Below are 20,865 nucleotides of genomic sequence, written 5' to 3' on the forward strand. Positions count from 1 at the left end.
GTTCTCTTACACTACCTCTTTTGACACCTAAACTAACCTTCCGGAGGGGCGGGCAGAAATCATCATTCCTATGTCATCTAGCTAAGGTCAAACAGCTCACGCAGGGTGGACCTGGGCCTCTAACCCAGGTCTCTTCATTTCCTGTCTAGTATACTGTCGTTCTGGTAACTCTTGTTATGTTTTTGTTATTAGCTGCCATCGAGCTGGTCCCCGACTCATGGCAACGCCGTGAGCAACTGAATGAAATGCTACCCAGTCCTGCACTGTCCCTGTAATAGGTTGTGGATTGGACAGTTGTGATCTATAAGGGTTTTAACTGGCTGGATTTTGGAAGTAGATCACCAAGCCTTTCTTCCTCTGGAAGCTTCGCTAAAACCCGTTCAGCGTCATAGCAATACACAAGCCTCCACTGACAGATGGGTGGTGGCTGTGCGTGAGGTACATTGGCCAGGAATCAAACCCAGGTCTCCTGCATGCAAGGCAAGAATTCTGCCACTGAGAAACCACTGAAATTATCTCTTGCTAAAGGCTAGAGAAAATGCCCACTCTGGTAGGATGTTCTGGTGAGCTTATTCAAAATAAACTCTTGGTCTAAAGACAGTATTTCCAAATAAGTTGCATAACTGTGAACCATGGTTCCATGAAGGCTTGACAAGAGTTCCAGAGACTAGAAGATAGCACTCTAATGCCCACAACTCATGTCCGCAGCAGAATGGAATCTCAGGCCACGGTCCCCTCAAAACCGACTCCAGCCTCTTTTGGTCTATCATTTAATTCCCTCATCCTACCCCGAATCCTGACCTAGCTTCCATCTTCCTAGCAGCAATTTTTCTCTTATCTCCCGTTTTCTTCCCTCCTTAACCAAGAGCATCATAAAATTCAGGGATTTTTAAAATGTTTCTTGCACTTTTTGTATAGTTTCAATTTTATACACTCATTTTTTAAAGCAGGTTAGTCGAGCATTTCTACGCCTCTTGCTTCAGGAAGAAAAAAATATGTTTGGTTTCTCGGTGGGCCAAGACTTTTTCTAACTTTGGCCACCCTTGTTTCACATCCTGAACACATGCTGTAATCCCCTTGTCGTAGAGATAGCATAGGTGCAACGGATAAAACATGAACTTAGAGCCAGACAGTACAAGCTTTAATCTTAATTGCAAGTTGACTAACCTTTCTGAAATTTCAGTTTCTTCATACTCCCACCCCCCCAAAAAAAGTGAAAGAAGGAATAATGTCATCTCCCTCCATGATGATTCTTGAAATTTCTTTCCCCTATTTCTTTCATAAATTATGAAATACGACTACTCCCAGTACAACGGCTAAGACACATTAAGTGCTCAAAAAGAAATCATTTCCTCTCTTCCATGGTTGTATTAATGCTAAAGTAATTTTCTTTCCTATTAAACCCCCTTTGCCAGGCAGGGTTTTCTGAGCAAGCCTAATTGCCCGTATTAGAGGAGTAGAAGAGATATTATACAAGCCTACCACTCCTCCCATAGGACGCCTTCCTGGAAAAGCGGAGTGCTAACTGAGTCAGTGGGTCACTGCAGCTCGGTCCTAGGAAGCCATGTCACCACACTGGGCTTTGGCAACTTCCACTCCTTTCAAAGCCTCAGGACATGGTTTCTTCTAGCACACAGTGTACACAACTGGTCAGTTCTTCCAGGATGCAGGGATGTTTATGACATCCTTCAGTGTGAAAGGATCCCCCATCCGCCCTAACCAACCACTCTTCTTCATCCTTCCTTTAATTGCCCATTCCCTTGCAGGCATTTCTACTCTGAAAATCACATTTATACATTCAGGCAATTGAATAAAGTATTCCGAAAGAGAATATATTGCTTAGTAGACAGGTATACTTTTGCTTCTAGGAAAACAGAGATAAAGTACAAGCAAATCAGTGGGGCAACATTAACAAGATAGGCAAAAACCAGTTGTCCAAGACCTGGGTTCTCACTTAAGCTCTTCCAAAAACCATGTGTGATCTTTTTCAGATTAAGTTACTTCATTGCTCTGGGTCTGTTTCCTTATTTAGAAAACATCAAATGGAATTAAATTCAACATTCTACACCAGAATGGCCACCTTGCCAGCCACAATTATTGACAAATGTGTGCAGGTCCTGCTGTATACTGGAATGGAATGGTCACTCTTAATCCAGTCAGCTTCCTGAATCCAGGTACATTTTTAAGATGGTGTGCCCTACCAAAGGTTAAAAATCACTGGTCAAAAAAAAAGAGTAAAGGGTAATTGATTAATTCTCAAACATGCTGGAAAACTTAGCTATTCTTTTTCATAATCTACTATACATATCAACGACCTACGGCTTGAACATCCTTTTTAACAATTCAGCTCAGACCTCATCTTCTCTAAAAAGTTTCCCCACATTCCCAGCTGTGTGAATTCCTGTGCAGACATCTATATTATCACCTTACAATTAAAGTAGCTTCACAGGTGTCCCTCTTTCCACTAGACTGCAAGCTGCTCAAAGCCTGGGCTTGGGTCCTACTGGCCTCTGTGCCTGATAACCACACACCAGCCAACAGCCGTTGATTTAAACTGTCAGTTCAGCCATGCTTTAAATAAGTCTACGTCTGCAGATGGTCTCCACAATTTCCTAAGCAGATTTTGACATTTACTCAATGTTTCCTATAGGGTCTGTAAAAAAAAAAAAAGATAAATATAGAATAATATGTTCATTTTGTAGATCAGGAAACAGCCTCAGCAAAGCTAACATAGCCAAGCTCAACCAAAGTGAGTGAAGAGAACTGAGTCTAACCCCATTATAACATGGCATATAAAAAAATGTCAAAAAAGTAGCAAAGTACATGTAAAACTAAGGAATTCTTTTTCTATCACTTCTTTCTTACAAATGTAACAACAAAATAGCAGGCTGCTGGTTTATCACTCCTCCAAAAATCAAAATTAATGGGAAAATCAGGGGCACTTAAATTTAGATTTACAAATATAAGAAAATAAAGTTTCACTATTTCTACAGATTTTTCAAAGGAGCCCTGGTGGCACAAGGGTTAAGTGTTCGGCTGCTAACAGAAAGACTGGCAATTCAAATCCATCCAACAGAGTCTCAGGAGAAAGACCTGGCGATCTGCTTCTGTAAAGATTACTGCCTAGAAAACCCAATGGGTCAGTTCTACTCTGTCACATGGGATCACTGAGTCAAAACTGACTAGATGGGACCCAAGAACATAGGTTTTTCAGATGCTCCCGAAGACCAGCGAGTGTTATAAACTAGAACTCATCAGAACTAGCTTATTATTTCTACTCCTTAAAAGCTAACAAAAGAAAAGGGTACAATTTGAGTCTATTTTTCAAACCAGGATCAAATAAGACTCTGATTCCTTATCTGTTATAATGTTCTAATGGTATTTGGAACAAAGTTGAATGCACTAAAAAAGAGGAAAGGCCATCAAAGTTTTTTATAATTTGTGAAACTGAATAATACATAAAAAGTTCTAATTTTTAAAATGGTGCAAGAGTATGCAGTACGAATTTTTCCTTCCACTCCTCTTCTCAGGCACCCAGTTTCAAAGTCATTGATGATTTAAGTTTCATTTCATGGGACACTAATTCCACCATTATCTTCCCAGAAGACGCAAATGAGTAATCTGAAATTATGACATTTATTCCAAAAAATATGAACAACTCCTATGTCCAGTGGTAGATGCACCTGAGTACATACATTGAGAAACTTGCTACTCAAAGTGTGGTCTGCAGACCAGCAGCATCGGCATCACCTGGGAGCTTGTTAGAAATACAGAATCTTGGGTTCCACCCCAGACCTACTAAACCTGTGCTGCATTTTAACAAGATGCCCAAGTAATTTGTATGTGCTGATATAGAGGACAGTATACCACCACCCCTGCCTTCATGGAGTTACCAGCTAGTAGAAGAAATAAAATATTCAAATAACTGCAACCCACACAAGGCATCGCACAGAATGGACTACATAGTTATAGGAGTTTGGCGAAAGATCAGCTCTGGCTCCCTAATGGGTCCCACACACCTCTGAAGGGGTCTGTATACCATGTATACCTGCTCATCTGTCCAGTCTCACTTTCTGCCACTCCCTACAGCAGATTTTCCCTCCAGCCCCACTAAACTCCAACAGACCTCCAGGCCTTTGCACATACTGCTCCAATCACCTGGCACATCCTTCCCTTCCCTGGCTACTCTTCCTTAGCCACCTTCAGGATGGTCAGGAGCCACTCCCTATGATCCCATGGCATAGTCCAGCTGACTACTGGTCTACTGTCTACCCTCCTCTGCCAGAAGGAATTCAGTGTACAGAGCTCCTGCAGCGTAGAGGAATGCTTTACTGGATATTTTCTTCCCTATTTAATACAGTCACTGAATGGATGGATGGACAGATGGGTGGATGGATAAATGAATAAGTAATCAGAGATACTTCAGGGAAAGGGTAAAAGATGAGAAGGATTTTGATAGTTGGAAATGGAAGCCCCAGGCATAGGCACGTATAGGTTAAGATCTGTTTCAGGAATTTGTCTAGGAGTACACACTATAGTTCGCCTTTTTCTCATTATAAGATCTGCTCTGGGCTAAGTGTTCTATTCTAGACTATGTGGGGTTTCTATCCCTGCTTTCCTCTATTCTCTCTCAGTAAAACCATCCTGTCTGTGCCCAAGCTATTATCACCCTAAAAAGCCAGTGGCCATTGATTCTGACTCATGGTAACCCCGTGTCTGTCGTAAGTAGAACTGTGCTCCACAGGGTTTTCAATGGCTGATTTTTCTGAAGTAGATCATCAAGGTTTTCTTCTGAGGTACCTCTGGGTGGACTCAAACCTCCAACCTTCTGGTTAGCAGCCGAGTGCGTTAACCACTTGCACTACCCAGGGACTGCACTGTCTCCCTAAGCAACGAGAATTCCCCAGGCCCACAGAGAGTCAGCTGTGGCTCCAGAGTGCTCTGCTGGAATCTCAGTTGGGGTTACACCAGCGTTGCTTAGCAGAGGCAGCAAATTTTTTAAATTCAAAGAATAGTTTGACTATGACAACAATGAGTTCTTCCCCCTTTATTAAGTTTAAACTTAAACATCCACTAATTAAAGGTTATCTGAGTCTACAGAAGAAAAATGTTTAAGCCGCTTTTAAAAAATAATCCACCACATTAATGAGGGACACACCTCAAGGACAAACCAACATTGGACTGACTTTCAACAAGACATTGGAGGAAATGCTGCCTGAATACTTGCTGTCCTACAGACTCACACCTCACAGGAAGGCTGCTGTGTGCTGGTAAAGAGAAGGTCAAATCCAACTGGTAAGAGGCACCCAAGGCGGGCTGCTCCAGCCTACAGGAAGCCACAAAAGTGAATAAATAAGTCCAGCACCAGGACACAACTGTGCCTGAAAGCTGTGGTCAGAAGCAGCTGACCAGAGGACAAGCTGCACTTGTACTCAACATACAAGAAGCAATTAGTTACTTGGTTATTTGCGACAATCTCAGTCAAACAAGATAGGAAAGCCATTGGGTCACATCATTTCAGAAGATAAAGAATAATCATGTGCTCCTACCAAAGTCAAAGATTCCATCGTCTCCTCCTGCCTGAACCACAGCAGTCTCTTAAGTGGCCCCCTTGATTCCATCTAAAATGTACATCAGATGACATCATTCCTCTCTGTAATACCCTCTAATGGCTTCCCACTGCACTTCAAGGCAAATCCAAAACCATACTGTGACTAAAACCAAAACCAAACCAGTTGCCATCGAGTCGATTCCAACTTGGTGACCCCAGCTGCATCAGAGTACAACTGTGCTCTCTATAGAGCTTTCAATGATTGGTTTTTGCCAGGGCTTTTTCCTCTGAGGTGCCTCTGGGTGGCCTGGAACCTCCAACCTTTCAGCCGGCCGAGTGTTAACTGTTTCCGCCACCCAGAGGGACTTCCATACTTTGCCTTAAAAAAAAAAAAAAAAAAAAAGAGCGCAGGGGGTTGATTCCAACTCATGATGACCCCATGTCCTGCAGAGCAGAACTGCTCCATAGCGTTTTCTTGGCTGTAATCTTTACGGAAGCAGATCACCGGGTCTTTCTCCTGGGGCACCACTGGGTGGGTTAGGACCACCAACCTTTTGATTAGTAGTTGAGTGCTTAATCTTTTGTGCCACCCAGGGACTCCTGTGTTAACAACGGCCTAACTGGCTTGTCCCAGAGTAAACCTCCCAGAGGTCATGGCCCACCTTTCTGCCCCCAGGTCACTGCACTTCAGCCATACCTGCCTTCTTCCTGTTGCTTGAACATGCCCACGTGCTTCCCACCTCCACGTCCTGGTTTCCTCTGCCTGGAACATGTTTAGTGCCCCCTCACCACTCAGATGAAATGTCACCTCCTTACCTGGAGACCTGGTGGCACAGTGATTAAGCATTTGGCTGCTAACCAAAAGGTTGGCAATTTGTACCCACCAACCAATCCATGGGAGAAAGATGTGGCATTCTGCTCCTGTAAAGATTACAATCTAGGGGGCAGGTCTACTTTGTCCTATAGGGTCACTGTGAGTCCAAATCAACTTGACGACAATGGCTTTGGTTTTTTGGTTTTTACCTCCTCACCACCCCAGGCCCTGGCTGGTATCTGCCAAACCACCTTGTTTACTTTCTTCATGGCAGTTACCACCATCTGAAATTATCTTGTTTATCTATTTGCTTCTTTATGGTCTGTCTCTCTGAGACCATATGAGCTCCATGAAGGCATGGACCTGGGCTCTTTTCTTCATTGCTAGATTCCCAGCTCCTAAAACAGTGCCTGGCACATAGTAGGTGTTCAAGGAATATCTGTGTTGAACAAATTTGTTAAATGGCTTGTTGGATGAATAGGGGCTATAAATCTATGTTTTAAGCTATACCAAAATACGGAAAATCTGGTTTTACATAAAATACTAATTAGCGATCAATTACCTGTTGTAAAAATGAGTTGTAAAAAAAGGATTCCTTCTCTAATGTAGTTTTAAATATTTGTTTTATAAAGCTTCAGCGTGCATACTTTTTAAAGGATAAGCCTACTGTGCAAACAAACTCCTCCAAGGCATGAAGAAGACGTCTGCTGAATAAATATGTGAGCCCGGAAAACTGAATCAATTCACGGTATAAAACTACAAAACTGCGTTTAGATTTGAGAACACAGCAAGATGTGGCTATACTCAGGTCCCATTTTTCATTTTAACTGATAAACTGAAATATATATTTAATATCCCCTCATTTGAGAAACTAGCAATAATCTTAGTCCTATTATTATTTACAAGCAGGTGCAAATCCGAGTAAATTCAGAAAGTTGCCTGCCAGTTCTGCTGCGTTTTCCAGCCTTCACTAACAGATACATAGAGACTTAAAAACAATTGGTATGAACACTCAAATGTGCCAGGTTGTTGGGGATGTCTGTGGGCTCAGAATGAAAACTGCAAAGCTCCAGAAATTAATTTTTATTTGCAATCTATGTGAAAAATTCAGTGTCCCCAGGGAAACACTAATCAAGATACCGCACCTCTACAAAGCCTGGCCCCGTGTGCGATGCCAGGCACACCTGCCCTAGGGTTCCCAATCATGTCTAATTAAAAAGAGATTTTTTTTTTTAATTGCATCGCAATCTTTTCTTTTTAAAAAAACAGATAAACTCTTTGAAATACAACTCCTCCCTTATTTAGCTTTATCCCTACACCGTAATGTTGCTCACTCAGCACATTCAATACTCATACACTATGAATGCACTGACCAGGAAAAACAATTTCACCCCCAGGTGTCCATCTGCATCAAGCAACTGATCATTCACTTTCTCCTTCCCCACCAGGTGTTCAGCTGCAGTGTGAAAAGGTCACAATGGGAAGGGAAGTGAGCTAAGTGGATGTGCAAGTGTTTGTGTGAGGTGTGTGCCCATGTGCATCTGTGTATTCTTGAAGGGGTGTTCTAAAATTGAATGTCAATGCGCTTTGTGATTATGCACATTGTATGCATTATCTGTGCCTCTTAGTCTTTAAAACATTCCCTGGTTTGTAATGTAAAGCGTGTTAGTGACTTGTCTCTTAACTGTAAACCAAATATATTACATAGAAGTCCCTCTCATAATCTATAACCCCCAAGAAATGAACTTTCGAAGAATAATTTCAGAGTCCGAAATCTTTCACAGAACATATTGTCTACATCAATTTCATTTCAGTATACAAGAGCTACACCACTTACATGAAAAATATAAATATAAAAGTAATAAACATTTCTTTTAAAATTGTGCTGAAAGCTATAGATACATTTGCTTAAAACATATTTCATGTTTGAACAGATACATGCACACCCATGCTCACTGCAGTACTGTTTACAATAGCAAAAAGACAGAAGCAACCAAGGTGCCCATCGATGGATGAATGGATAATTATGGTATATTCACACAATGAAATACTACACATCGATAAAGAACAATGATGAACCCATGAAACATTTCATAACGTGGAGGAATCTGGAAGGTATCATGCTGAACAAAATTAGTTGCAAAAGGACAAATATTGTATGAGACCACTATTATAAGAACTCAAGAAATAGTTTAAACAGATAAGAAAATATTCTTAGATGGTTACCAGAGTGGGGAGGGAGGGAGAGGGGTTTTCACTAATGAGAGAGTAGATAAGAACTATTTTTAGGTGGAGGGAAAGACAACACACAATACAGGAGAGGTCAGCACAACTGGACTAAAAAAAGCAAATAAGTTTCCTGAATAAACTGAACGCTTCAAAGGCCAGTGTAGCAGGGGCAGGGGTTTGGGGACCCATGGTTTCAGGGGACATTTAAGTCAATTGGCATAATAAAATCTATTATGAAAACATTCTGCATCCCACTTTGGGGAGTGGCATCGGGGGTCTTAAATGCTAGCAAGTTGGCCACCTAAGATCCATCAATTGGTCTCAACCTACCTGGAGCAAAGGGGAATGAAGAACACGAAAGACACAAGGTAATTAGAAGCCCAAGAGACCAAAAAGGCCACATAAATCAGAGACTACATCAGCCTGAGACCAGAAGAACTAGATGGTGCTCGGCTACAACCAATGACTGCCCTGAAAGGGAACACAACAGAGAACCCCTGAGGGAGCAGGAGAGCAGTGGGATGCAGACTTCAAACTCTCGTAAAAAGATCAGACTTAGCAGTATGACTGAGACCGGAGGCCATGGTCCCCAGACCTTCTGTTAGCCCAAGACAGGAACCATTCCCAAAGCCAACTCTTCAGACAGGGATTGAACTGGACTATGGGATAGAAAATGATACTGGTGAACAGTGAGCTCCTTGGATCAAGTAGACACATGAGACTATGTGGGCAGCTCCTGTCTGGAGAGGAGGTGAGAGGGCGGGGGGGGGGTGCGCAGGCAGGTCAGAAGCTGGCCTAATGGACATGAAAATAAGTAAAGGGAAGGAGTGAGCTGTCTCATTAGAGGGAGAGCAACTAGAAGTATATAGTAAGGTGTATATAAACTTCTATGGGGCAGTTCAATGGCACTGGGGTTTTTTTTATTTAAGTTTTTTTTTTTTTATGAGAGACTGACTTGGTTTGTAAACTTTCACTTAAAGCACAATAAACATTTTTTAAAAATTCATAGACAGGATTTTTGTTCAGTAGTTTAAATAACTTTGGAATAATATGGCTCAGAATCTAAATCAATTTATCTACAGCTCATTTACATGAACTTTTCAAAAGTTCTGCAACTTGGAGGAGGCTGACAATCTTGGTAACCCAAAAACCCGTCCCCTTTCCAGTAAATTACAACTCATAGTGACCCTACAGAACGGAGCAGAACCGTCCCATAGGGTTTCCCAGGCTGTAATCTTCACAGAGGCAAACTGCCAGGTCTTTCTCCCTCAGAGCAGCTGGTGGGTTTCAACTGCCAACCTTTCAGTCAGCAGCAGAGCACTTAACCACTGTGCCACCAGGGCTCCTAAATCTTGGTAAAGTTTCTTGATATTTTTTTAAATAAGGCTTTGGTCTAATGTTTTCACATCTGTAGGCCAAGTTAAACAAAAGCCACCTCATGCCAGTAGTGAACTGCATCTTATTAAATATGTTTTGGAAAAGTAAATAAGACTATAAAACAGTACTTGCGGTAAGGTTTCTTTTTCTTTTTTCTTTTTTTTTTTTTTTTTGAGATTTACTTCTTATTGATTTTGGAATAAAACAACATAAGGAGTGTCAATTTGTTTTGTCTCCCTTTAGCCTTTCAGTCTAAAAGTAGATTCCAAATCCTCAGCCTAAAATGAGTAAAATATAATCAAACCACAGCCCGAATTATTTTTTTATTACATAACATCTTTTTTAAAAATCAGCATTATTTATTAAAGTTAACAAATACTCAAACCAGAAAATCTGAGAATTATCAACTTTTCTTCAATACAAAAGCTGGCTTATAATAATGCAGAACTTGTTATGAACGTCATCTCACTTTACCACCAGCTCTGGGGAAGTCAAGATTCTGTTGGAGACTCAAAGATGGAATGTTATTACACAGTGTTCAATAACTAATGTTATCTGGTTTCTATCTTCATTTTCTTATCACTTAAATTATAGGCACAATTTTATCCGTCCCACAAATAGGTATTCATAAAAATATACTTAGAAAGCAGCATTCTAAAAGTGTTGCGTTATAGTCAGATACATCAACCATGTAATAATTATCTGTAAAGGGTCACAGTGGCTAACGGGTTCTCTTAATATGAGCTTATTACTCAATCGGCCATAGCTAGGAAGTAGGACCCGCAAGGGCCCAGCTGGGGTGGTGCGCCCGGGAGGTGGGAGCAGGAGGCCCTTTCAACCAGCAGGTGAACTAACGAAGTGGGAGTCAGTGAGTCCAGCACTTTACAGGCTGCGATGAATGTAGTATTCAAAACAAACATCTGGTACTAGGGGAGAGTATAAAAATAATTCTATTACTGTGTTCTCAAACCGGTGGGAACTCTAGAAATCTAATCCAGATACTGGTGGAATTGGCCTGGATTTGTAACGCTCAGTAATTCTGAAAGCGCTGATGCTCTGAAAATAAAACTTCCTGGGATGGAGAGTTAAGAATTTCAATTTAAAACGCAGACCCCAGAACCTGCCCTTTGAAACCAGAGAGTTAAAAAACAAAAGACACCCTCCGTGTGCACCCGGTTCATCCTCTGGGCAACCTTAGCGAACTAGCCCAGATAACCAAGCACAAACTTGAATCAAGGAGGATGACATACGAGGTTCCGACGCCGTGGAAACAAGCGGAGAGTTCGCGGCGACTAGGGGACTGCCGGACCGGGTTCAGAGAAGCCAACTGCAAAGCGCGAACATCGGGGTCCGGGAGGCGAGCCACACTCTTTCCACCTGTACAATGGGTGTGACCCCACCTTCCCCGTTCGCCCCACGCCGTTGAAAGACTAATGAATGAGAAGCTGCTTAGCAAACCGCCCCGGGCCGCCCTGACGGCTCGAGGGCCCCGGCCCCCGGGCTGCTGGCGCCCCCAGCCGCGGGCGGCCAGGGCAGGTCGGACCCCACGCCGCGGGCGCCTCCGGCGCTCCCGGGCCCCCGCGGCCCGGCCGACCCCGGCCCGACAGTTACATGTTTCCAGAACCGCGCCCGCGGGCTCTGCCACCGTAACGGGCGCCCGCCGGACCCGGGGAAGCAGCCCGGACGCTGCCTACCTTGGCCACCCAGCTGAACAATGGTGACATCGCGGGCCGGGCGGCGGCTCCTCGTCCGCCGGCTCCCGCTCAGGCCCGCTGCAGACCCGTAGGGCCGCGGGTGGCCGGGGGCGGGCGGCGGGGCCCGGGCATCGCTCCCCGGGCAGCGGCGGCGGCGCGGGCTCCTCCCGGCTCGTCACTGCTGGGTGAGGTGGTGCCCGCCGGGCAGCCGGGCAGCCGGGCAGCCGGGCCGAGAAAGGGAAGTGGGTGGAGAGCGCGCCGGGGCGGGGGGCAGGGAGGGAGCGCAGCCGACTCCGCCCCCGCCCCGCCCACCCCCCAGCTCGGCTCCGGGCGGGAAGCTGGGCCGCGCGGGGGTCGTCCTCCTCCGGGACGCCGGGAGCTGCGCGGCTCCACCCTCATGCCGGGGGACACGACTTTGGAGGCCTCTGAAGCCCGTTTCGCACAACTTCCAGAAAACTTGGAATTGATGTCTCCGATGTTTGATAAAAGCCCCAGAGTTGGAGCGAACACAAAGCCCAACCAGCTTTCCATGGGACACCCCCGCCGTCCTATCGCGATTCTTCCTAAACGTGCTAGATTCCTACTAACAAAAGCACCAGTGTTTCCGCAGCCTTTAATACCTTTATATAATCAACGGTGGTTTTCGTGGAGTCAGAAAACCCAGCTATTGAAACTAGAAGTGGGCAGAGGAAAAGAACCTTTGGTTCCTGCCAAAGAGAGGTTTTAACAACTTGAGATATGTGGATTACACCACAGTTCTCTCCCAAGGCAAGAGGCTACAACAGTGTGGTCAGTTTATAGTTACAAAGATTAAACTCAGTTGCAAACTAAAGCACTGCTGAGTTCCACTTAAAAAAAAAAAAAGTCCAAAGGTCTAGTGGTAAACGTGGAAATAGATGTGTCATGCTAAGCCATTCACGATAGTCACTCAAGACCAATGACCAACCCAGGCCAAGAGTTGTGTTATATGCCTTTTGTTATATTAATGTGAATGACCTTCATGATAGGCCAGTAGGACATTTCAGTTATGTTCCCTAAATGTGTAGTATCTGAGTTAGTGGATGTATTAGTGGGTATATTTTCCCCCCTTCCAGGTGGGGTGCATAGGAATGAGATAAACTTAAGACATGGGGAAAGTCGAGAGTGATTATCAAACCAATAACACTTGTCTGGGGTAACTGGAAATGGCCTTAAGAGCATCTTGTTGTTGTGTGGCTTGGAGTCCATTCTGACTCAAGAGACCTTACAGGACAAAAGAGAACCCATAGGGTTTTCTAGGCTGTCATCTTTAAGGGAGCAGATTGCCAGGTCTTTTCTGCCAAGGTGCCATTGGTGGGCTCCAACCCCCGACCTATCGGTTAGCAGCCCAGCGGTTAACTGTTGCCACCAGCTCTCCTTAGGAACATCTTAAGAAACCAAACCAAACTGGTTGCCGTGGAGTCGATCCTGACTCGCAGCGACCCTACGGGACAGAGTAGAACTGTCCCATTGAGTTTCCAAGGAGCGACTGGTGGATTCAAACTGCTGACCTTTTGGTTAGCAGCTGAGCTTATAACCAGTGCACCACCAGGGCTCCAGGAGCCTCTTTAGGGAAGTGCTATTGTTATCTCATCCTTTTAAGCAGTCATGTTCCCTGAATAAATTAAGAGGGGGAAAAGGGAAGTGCATTTGCAGCCATGCAACCAAATCATTACCTATTACCACATCACTTTCCCAAACAAATACAGGGGATGGAGGTTGAGAGCTTCATTAAAGTGAAAGTGCTCTTTTCTCTATGACCTTACTACCCAAAATGTAGTCCCATGGACCAACAGCACTAGCATCATTTGGGAATTTGCTCGAAATGCAGACTCTTGGGCCCTCCTCCAGATTTATTACATCAGAACCTCCACTTTACAAGATCCCCAGGTGGCTAGTAAGCACGCTAAACTTTGAGAGGCACTAGTCTGAGATTCACTGTCATTGTTGCTCTTCTTATTGTCCTTAGGGTGCCTTCTAGGGGGTTCAGATACATAGCAACCCCATGTACAATGGAAGGAAACGCTGCCTAGTCCTGCGCCATCCTCATAACCATTGCTATGTTTGAGTCCATCACTGCAGCCACTGTATCAATCTGTCTCATTGAGGGTCTTCCTCTTTTTCACTGAACCTCGGCTTTACTAAGCATGATGTCCTTCTCCAGGGACCGGTCCCTCCTGATAACATGTCCAAAATACCTAAGATGAAGTCTTGCCATCCTCCCTTCTAAGGAGCTCTCTGGCTATACTTCTTCCAATACACATTTGTTCGTTCTTCTGGCAGTCCATGGTATAGTCAATATTCTTCACCAACACCATAATTAAAATGCATCAATTCTTCTTCAGTCTTCTTTATCCATTGTCCAGCTTTTGCATGCATCTGAGGCGACTGAAAACACCACAGCTTAAAGGGTCAGGCACACCTTAGTCCTCAAACTGACATCTTTGCTTTTCAGTACTTTAAAGAGGTCTTTTGTAGCAGATGGTCCGATGCAATACTTCACTGGACTTTTTGTCTGCTGCTTCTACGGGCACTGATTGTGGATCCAAGTAAAATGAAATAATAATAAAATTAAAAAATAATGACCAACCCCTCCCCCAGTACCTGAGTCCATGCCAACTCACGGTGATCCCATGTGACAGAGTAGAACTGCCCTATAGGGTTTTCTTGGCTGTAATCTTTACAGAAGCAGATTGCCAGGTCTTTTTTCCCTGGTGCTGCTGGGTAGGTTCGAAGCACCAAACTTTAGGTTTGCAGTCGAGGGCAAACTGTTTGTGCCACTCAAAGACCTTACTGACCAACAGCCCCTTGGAAAAGCAGCTAAGATTTTCCTGTGTCCCTGAACTGATGTGGACTAGTTTAGCTAGAGAGATACCCAGAGAACTCCTGGACAACAGCATAGTTTTGATGTGAGTGGATAGGCACATGAGGACCAAGCTGGACAAGCTGGACCCATAGCAAACATCATCATCCGCATCACTCCAATCCCATAACAGAGCTCTACAAAAGTGCCTGGAACGTAGAAGCAGCTCTGGGGAAAGGACATGGGGGCCCCTGAATTGACTAGAGAAATTTCAGTTACCTGTAACCGACCGAGATACATTTTCTGCCACATGGACAGAAGAAGTGGGCCTAGAAAGAGAAATTCCATTAAATTTAAGGGCATAGAAATGGCATTGTTTGGGCAAAAGAAAACAAAAAACTAGAAACTGGCCACATGATATTAAAGTCAGACCAAATCCTGAATATAACAGTCACAACTGGACAGTGTGCAGCAAGCGAAGTAGAGACATGAAGGCCTCATTGTCTAAGCCTATGTCCAACTCTCCATATATACACACATCCAGGGCAGAGGCTCCTGCAGGGCTTGGTCTGCACTTGCCAAAAGTTTATGTACCTTTAGATTCACAGAAGTCTCCCTTTGATCCAGGTCTCCCTGCCAATCCAGGACTTGGCAGAATCACTCATTCCGTGGGAAGGTAGGGGCCTCTGCCTGGGGTAGACCTGATAAACAGTAATATGTGGAGTTTTAACACCAAATAGTTTAAGAAATATACGTGAAAATCTTGTTTTAATTCACTGCCAACATGTAGCTTGCCAGTCACACTGCACAAAGACATTCTCCGTTATCTGGGGCTTCATTAAAGGGAAACTGTTAACATCAGAGGGTCTAACTGAGTCTACACACAACTGGAGCAGTTTTCTTTAAAATACCAGTCTCTCTCCCATCTTAAAAAGTATCCTTCTCCCAGGAAACGGTAAATTCCTCCACAAAAGAACTGCGTGTAGAACAGGTGTCAGTATTTTTTAACAGCTCCCCAGGTAATTGAGAATCCCTATAGACAGAATAGTCATTGCACAAAGACATTGACACAGCTGGTGGTTCCCAGCCCTGATGGTCTATGAGTCACTTGTGGTGATCGAGTCACGTGGGGCTGGGGGTGGGGAAGATGATTGATTTGGCTGGTCTGGGACAAAGGTACAGCCACAGTAGTCCAATGGTTAAGTGCTCAGCGACTAACCAAAAAGTGAGTGGTTTGAACCCACCAGCCCCTCCACGGGAGATGTGGTAGTCTGCTTCCTTGGAAACCCTATAGGGACATTCTACTCCATTAGAACCAACTCAACAGCATTGGGTTGGGATAACAGGACAATGGTGAAATACTCAGACCCCAAAGGGCAGGCAGGTCATTTAAATGTGTAAAACGGCCAGATGTAAAGAACCGTGTCATCCTAGAGAATGCACGTTTAGTGTTTAAAACACTCCTAGCCAAACAGAATGTGTCAGCCAACTGAATTCAGCCAGAGGGGTCACTGGTGTTGACCTTTGGCTTACATAAAACTTAATCTCTCTCTCACACACACACCTACACACGTGTGTGTATATATATACGTATATACATTTTTTTTTTTTATGCTCCGACAAGTGATTCTGATTGACAGCCATGTTTGGGAATCACTTCCCTGATCCTAAATGGCTTCTAAAAATAATAATATAATGTGTTTGCTCTATGGACAGCAATTACCTGATGGCTGTCGGTTCAAACCTACCAGACCGCTCTTCGGGAGAAAGATGTGATAGTCCGTTTACGTAAAGATTACGGCCTCAGAAACGCTATGGGGCAGTTCTGTTCTGTCCTATACAGTCACCTTGAGTCATAAGTGACTTGATGGCACTGAGTTGGGAACAGAGTTTCCTTTGTTATGTTAAAGAGACCATATTAGTGTAGAGTGTGTCTTACACCAGTCACTTTTGAGGTATAAAGGGAGCAGAACAGGCACAGAAGCCAGCAAGCTCGAATGGGGAAAGACTGATGCCATGTGAAGATCTCCAGGAAACACCAAAAAGAATGCTAGAGAAACTGAGATGAGAATTCTCCCCCAGAGCAGACAGGAAAAGCCTTCCCCTGGAGCGTATGCTCTGATTTCAAACTTCTAGCTTCCTAAAATGTAAGAAAATTAGTTTCTGTTCCTTAAAACCACCCCCTTGTGGTATTTGTTATAATAGCACTAGATAACTAAGTGAAACCCTGGTGGTGTAGTGGCATAAACAGCTATGACTGCTAACCAAAAGATCAGCATTTCAAATCCTCCAGCTGCTCCTTGGAAACCTTATGGGGCAGGGCAGTTCTATTCTGCCCCCCACAGGGTCGCTATGAGTCAGAATTGACTCCATGACAATGGGTTTTGGGTTTTTTTTTTTTTTTAGATAACTAAGATATCGTCTGACAAAGCCTGAAGTTTTCCAGGCAGGATGGGATCTTTCTTCACAGTCTGAAGTTATCTTTCCCTCCTCTGGAGATGCCATGGAGCTTCACGTGGGCATTTCTTGTGGCCTTTTCACTCTTTTCCCTGCCCGATCTTCCCTGCTCCCCTGTGCCTTGAGGGCAGGACTCAGGTGTGATTTACCTTTAGGGTTTCTGCAAGAGCACGTGTTGCTTTATACAACAGGCGTTAATTGATATTTTTGAACTGAATAAATCCCTTACAAGTTGCTTAGTGCCAAGTGGTTCTGATTCACCTGAAACCAAGTTGGACTTTTGTTGTAGAGTTGGTATTACAACGGGCCTGTTTCTACCCAGGTCTTGTGGTGGGGAGGAATAAGCTGGCGGAGTGATGTCATTCTTTTGCCTGCTTCCCCGCCTCCCTACCCTCAACATTTGATGGAAAACAGCCTGTCCGGAGAGGTTTTACTTTCCTCCTCGCTTCTAGCTCCTCCTCAAACGGAGAACTTGGCAAAAATGGAGAAGAAGCAGGAGTGTCAGTGTTTGTTTGCGGGGCATGATTTGGACAGTGGGGGAGCAACTCTTCCAGTTCCTGGTTTTTTTGGGTTTTTTTTTTCACCTCTTGTCAAGTTCTACCTTTCTGTCTCAGGAAAACTGATATGGTGAGACATTAAATCATCCTTTTAAGGCTCTTTAGAAAGACGGCAGTAATGCAGAAAATAGAAGCTAGTTCTTCAGTGCCCTTTGCTAGTGGAGGTAACACTGCCCTTGTTCTAGGCCTTGGCCTATTTGCTCCTCAGCCTTCCCCAGAAAACAGCTTTCTCCATTCTCTGCCTTGTCTTAGCACCCTTCAGGGATCCACTGGAGCACATGGGACTGGTACTAGAGTGGCTGGTGGTCCCAGAAAGAGCCTTGGGTGGCACAAGCGTTTGCTCTTGACTACCAGCCTAAAGGTTGGTGGCTGCAACTCACCCAGAAGCGCCACAAGAAGAAACGCCTGGCAAATTGCTTCAGTAAAGATTACAGGCAAGAAAACCTTCTGGAGCTCAGTTCTACTCTATAATATATGGGATCGCCGTGAGTTGGCAACTGCTTTGGTTTGGTTTTGGCTTGATGGTTATTTTAATAAAAAAAGGACTCCATGGGCCAGTCTGTGGAGACATAAGAAATATGTAGAAAATCTGGGAAAGAAAAAAATGTAAAGATAAAAACAAAATAATTTTTACCCCACACCAGAGAGAATTACTGTAACATCTTGATAAATTTCCTTCTAATTTTTATATGGTCATTTTTACATAAACTATATATACACAGTTTTGTGCCCAGCTTTGCCCCACCTGATTCTGTCATGAACACATGGCTATGTCACTTATTTTTAAACACTACTTCATATTCTACGGATGAATCATTTATTAACCAGGTTCCCACTGTTGTACCTTTAAGTTTGAAAATTTTCAGTGGTAGAAATAATGTTAATCATCTTTGTGCACTAATCTCTGTCCCTATTTCTGATTAATGCCTTAAAACTAATTTTCACTAGTGGTATTTCCAGGGCAAAAGGTGTGAACGCTTTGCAGGCTCTTTACTAGTTTGTCACATACGTTGGTTCTTGACAAGCCTCCGGATGATTTGATAGAACTCTGTTGATTGCTGCTTCTTTTATGGAAAAGGAAGGTACATTTTTCTCCCAACGTACAACTGTTTTAACATTGCCTACCTACCTTCTTTTTGGGGGTTTCAAAGACAATCACCTCTTTCCTTGAACTTAGGTTTTCCTTTGTCTATAGGGACACTGTCATGTTCTCATCTCTGTGGTCCCATGTGGATAGCATATTACTCTCCATAGGAGTCCTGGGTGGTGCAAAGAGTTAATGTGTTAGGCTACTGACCAAAAGGTTGGTGGTTCAAGTCCACCCACAGGCCCTCAGAAGAAAGGCCTATGTACTTGCCAAAAAATCGTTCATTGAAAACCTTATAGAGCACATTTCTATTCTGACACACAAGGGGTCTCCACGAGTCAGAGTCAACTTGACATCACCAGGTTCTTGCTCTACACAGAGCAAATACATCTTGTTCTTTTAGGATGTGGCTTAGGACTAGGGAAGTGATTCCCGAACATGACTGTCAATCAGAATCACTTGCTGGAGGGTTAAAAGAAAAAGCAAATTGCTAGGCCTTTCATCTGGTCAGTGATGCGATGGGATTCCAGCCACATTTCTTCCCATTAGAACTCAAAAGGGGCAGGTTATGTTTATGTCAACCATTCATTCATTTAAAGAAGGTGGAAGCTTGTTCCTTGAACTCTTATATCATTTTAAAAAGAAGCAATTTCAAGCACTTTCACTTTGCAAAAAGCCTCCATATTTTAGCAGTTAGCTACTAGCCAAGCTTGCTAGCGACTCTTAATACAATTGGGTTCTCAGTTTATTCTTAGGCTCCAGAGTAATATCGCTTAATATGTATATATATGTGTGTGTGTGTGTATAAATGTACATATGTATGCAAACATATACCCACACACACACACGTGTGTGTTTATGAGATTGAGTTTTATGCAAGCCAAAGGTCAACACCAATGACCTCTGGTTGAACTCAGTCTGTTGACACATTCTATTTGGCGAGGTGGCCTGTTTCAATAACTGAACGTGTATCCTCTCGGATGCCACGGTTCATTTACACCTGGCCCTTTTTACATATGTATATGACCTACCTGCCCTTTGAGGTCTGAGTGTTCCACCTTCATCCTGTAAACTGAACCTGTTGGTGTCCTGTCGATTCTGACTCATGGGGACCCTACAGGACAGAGTAGAACTGCCCTGTAGGGTTCCCAAGGAAGCAGACTACCACATCTTTCTCCCAAGGAGTGGCTGGGGGATTCAAACCGCTCACTTCTGGGTTAGTAGTCAGGCGCTTAACCATTGCATCACCACAGCTCCACCCTTGTCCCAGACCAGCCAAATCAATCATCTTCCCCACCCCCAGGCCCACGTGACTTGATCACCACAGGTGACTCTCATAGACCATCGAGGCTGAGAACTACCAGCTGTGTCAATGTCTTTGCGCAATGACTGTTCTGTCTATACAGAGTCTCAATCTCAATTACCTGGGGAGCTGTTAAAAAATACTGACACCTGTTCTGCACACAGTTCTTTTCCTGGGAGAAGGATACTTTTTAAGATGGGAGAGAGACTGGTATTTTAGAGAAAACTGTTCTAGTTGTGTGTAGACTCAGTTAGACCCTCTAATGTTAACAGTTTCCCTTTAATGAAGCCCCAGATGATAACAGAGAATGTCTTTGTGCAGTGTGACTGGCAAGCTACGTGTTGGCAGTGAATTAAAACAAGACTTTTCACGTATATTTCTTAAACTATTTGGTGTTAAAACTCCACATATTACTGTTTATCAGGTCTACCCCAGGCAGAGGCCTCTACCTTCCCACGGAATGAGTGATTCTGCCAAGTCCTGGATTGGCAGGGAGACCTGGATCAAAGGGAGACTTCTGTGAATCTAAAGGTACATAAACTTTTGGCAAGTGCAGACCAAGCCCTGCAGGAGCCTCTGCCCTGGATGTGTGTATATATGGAGAGTTGGACATAGGCTTAGACAAGGAGGCCTTCATGTCTCTACTTCGCTTGCTGCACACTGTCCAGTTGTGACTGTTATATTCAGGATTTGGTCTGACTTTAATATCGTGTGGCCAGTTTCTAGTTTTTTCTTTTCTTTTGCCCAAACAATGCCATTTCTATGCCCTTAAATTTAATGGAATTTCTCTTTCTAGGCCCACTTCTTCTGTCCATGTGGCAGAAGATGTATCTCGGTCGGTTACAGGTAACTGAAATTTCTCTAGTCAATTCAGGGGCCCCCATGTCCTTTCCCCAGAGCTGCTTCTACGTTCCAGGCATTTTTGTAGAGTTCTGTTATGGGATTGGAGTGATGCAGATAATGACGTTTGCCATG

General features: G+C 43.9%; 1 protein-coding gene across 5 annotated transcripts in view; it reads right to left on the reverse strand.

Annotated features, from left to right (window-relative positions):
* TBC1D1 (TBC1 domain family member 1) overlaps window positions 1-20,865 on the reverse strand; it is a 285,823-nt gene that overhangs the window by 189,224 nt on the left and 75,734 nt on the right. The window contains exon 1 of one of the 5 annotated variants that reach the window (XM_049886365.1): window positions 11,666-11,951. The exons of the other annotated variants lie outside the window; for them this stretch is intronic. Coding sequence (XP_049742322.1) covers window positions 11,666-11,695 — 30 coding nt within the window. The 5' untranslated portion in view covers window positions 11,696-11,951. Of the gene's footprint in view, window positions 1-11,665; window positions 11,952-20,865 lie in introns of those variants that run through there. 5 annotated transcript variants of the gene reach the window in all.

The sequence above is a fragment of the Elephas maximus genome, chromosome 5 (genome assembly GCF_024166365.1).
Source record: "Elephas maximus indicus isolate mEleMax1 chromosome 5, mEleMax1 primary haplotype, whole genome shotgun sequence".
Lineage (NCBI taxonomy): Eukaryota > Metazoa > Chordata > Mammalia > Proboscidea > Elephantidae > Elephas > Elephas maximus.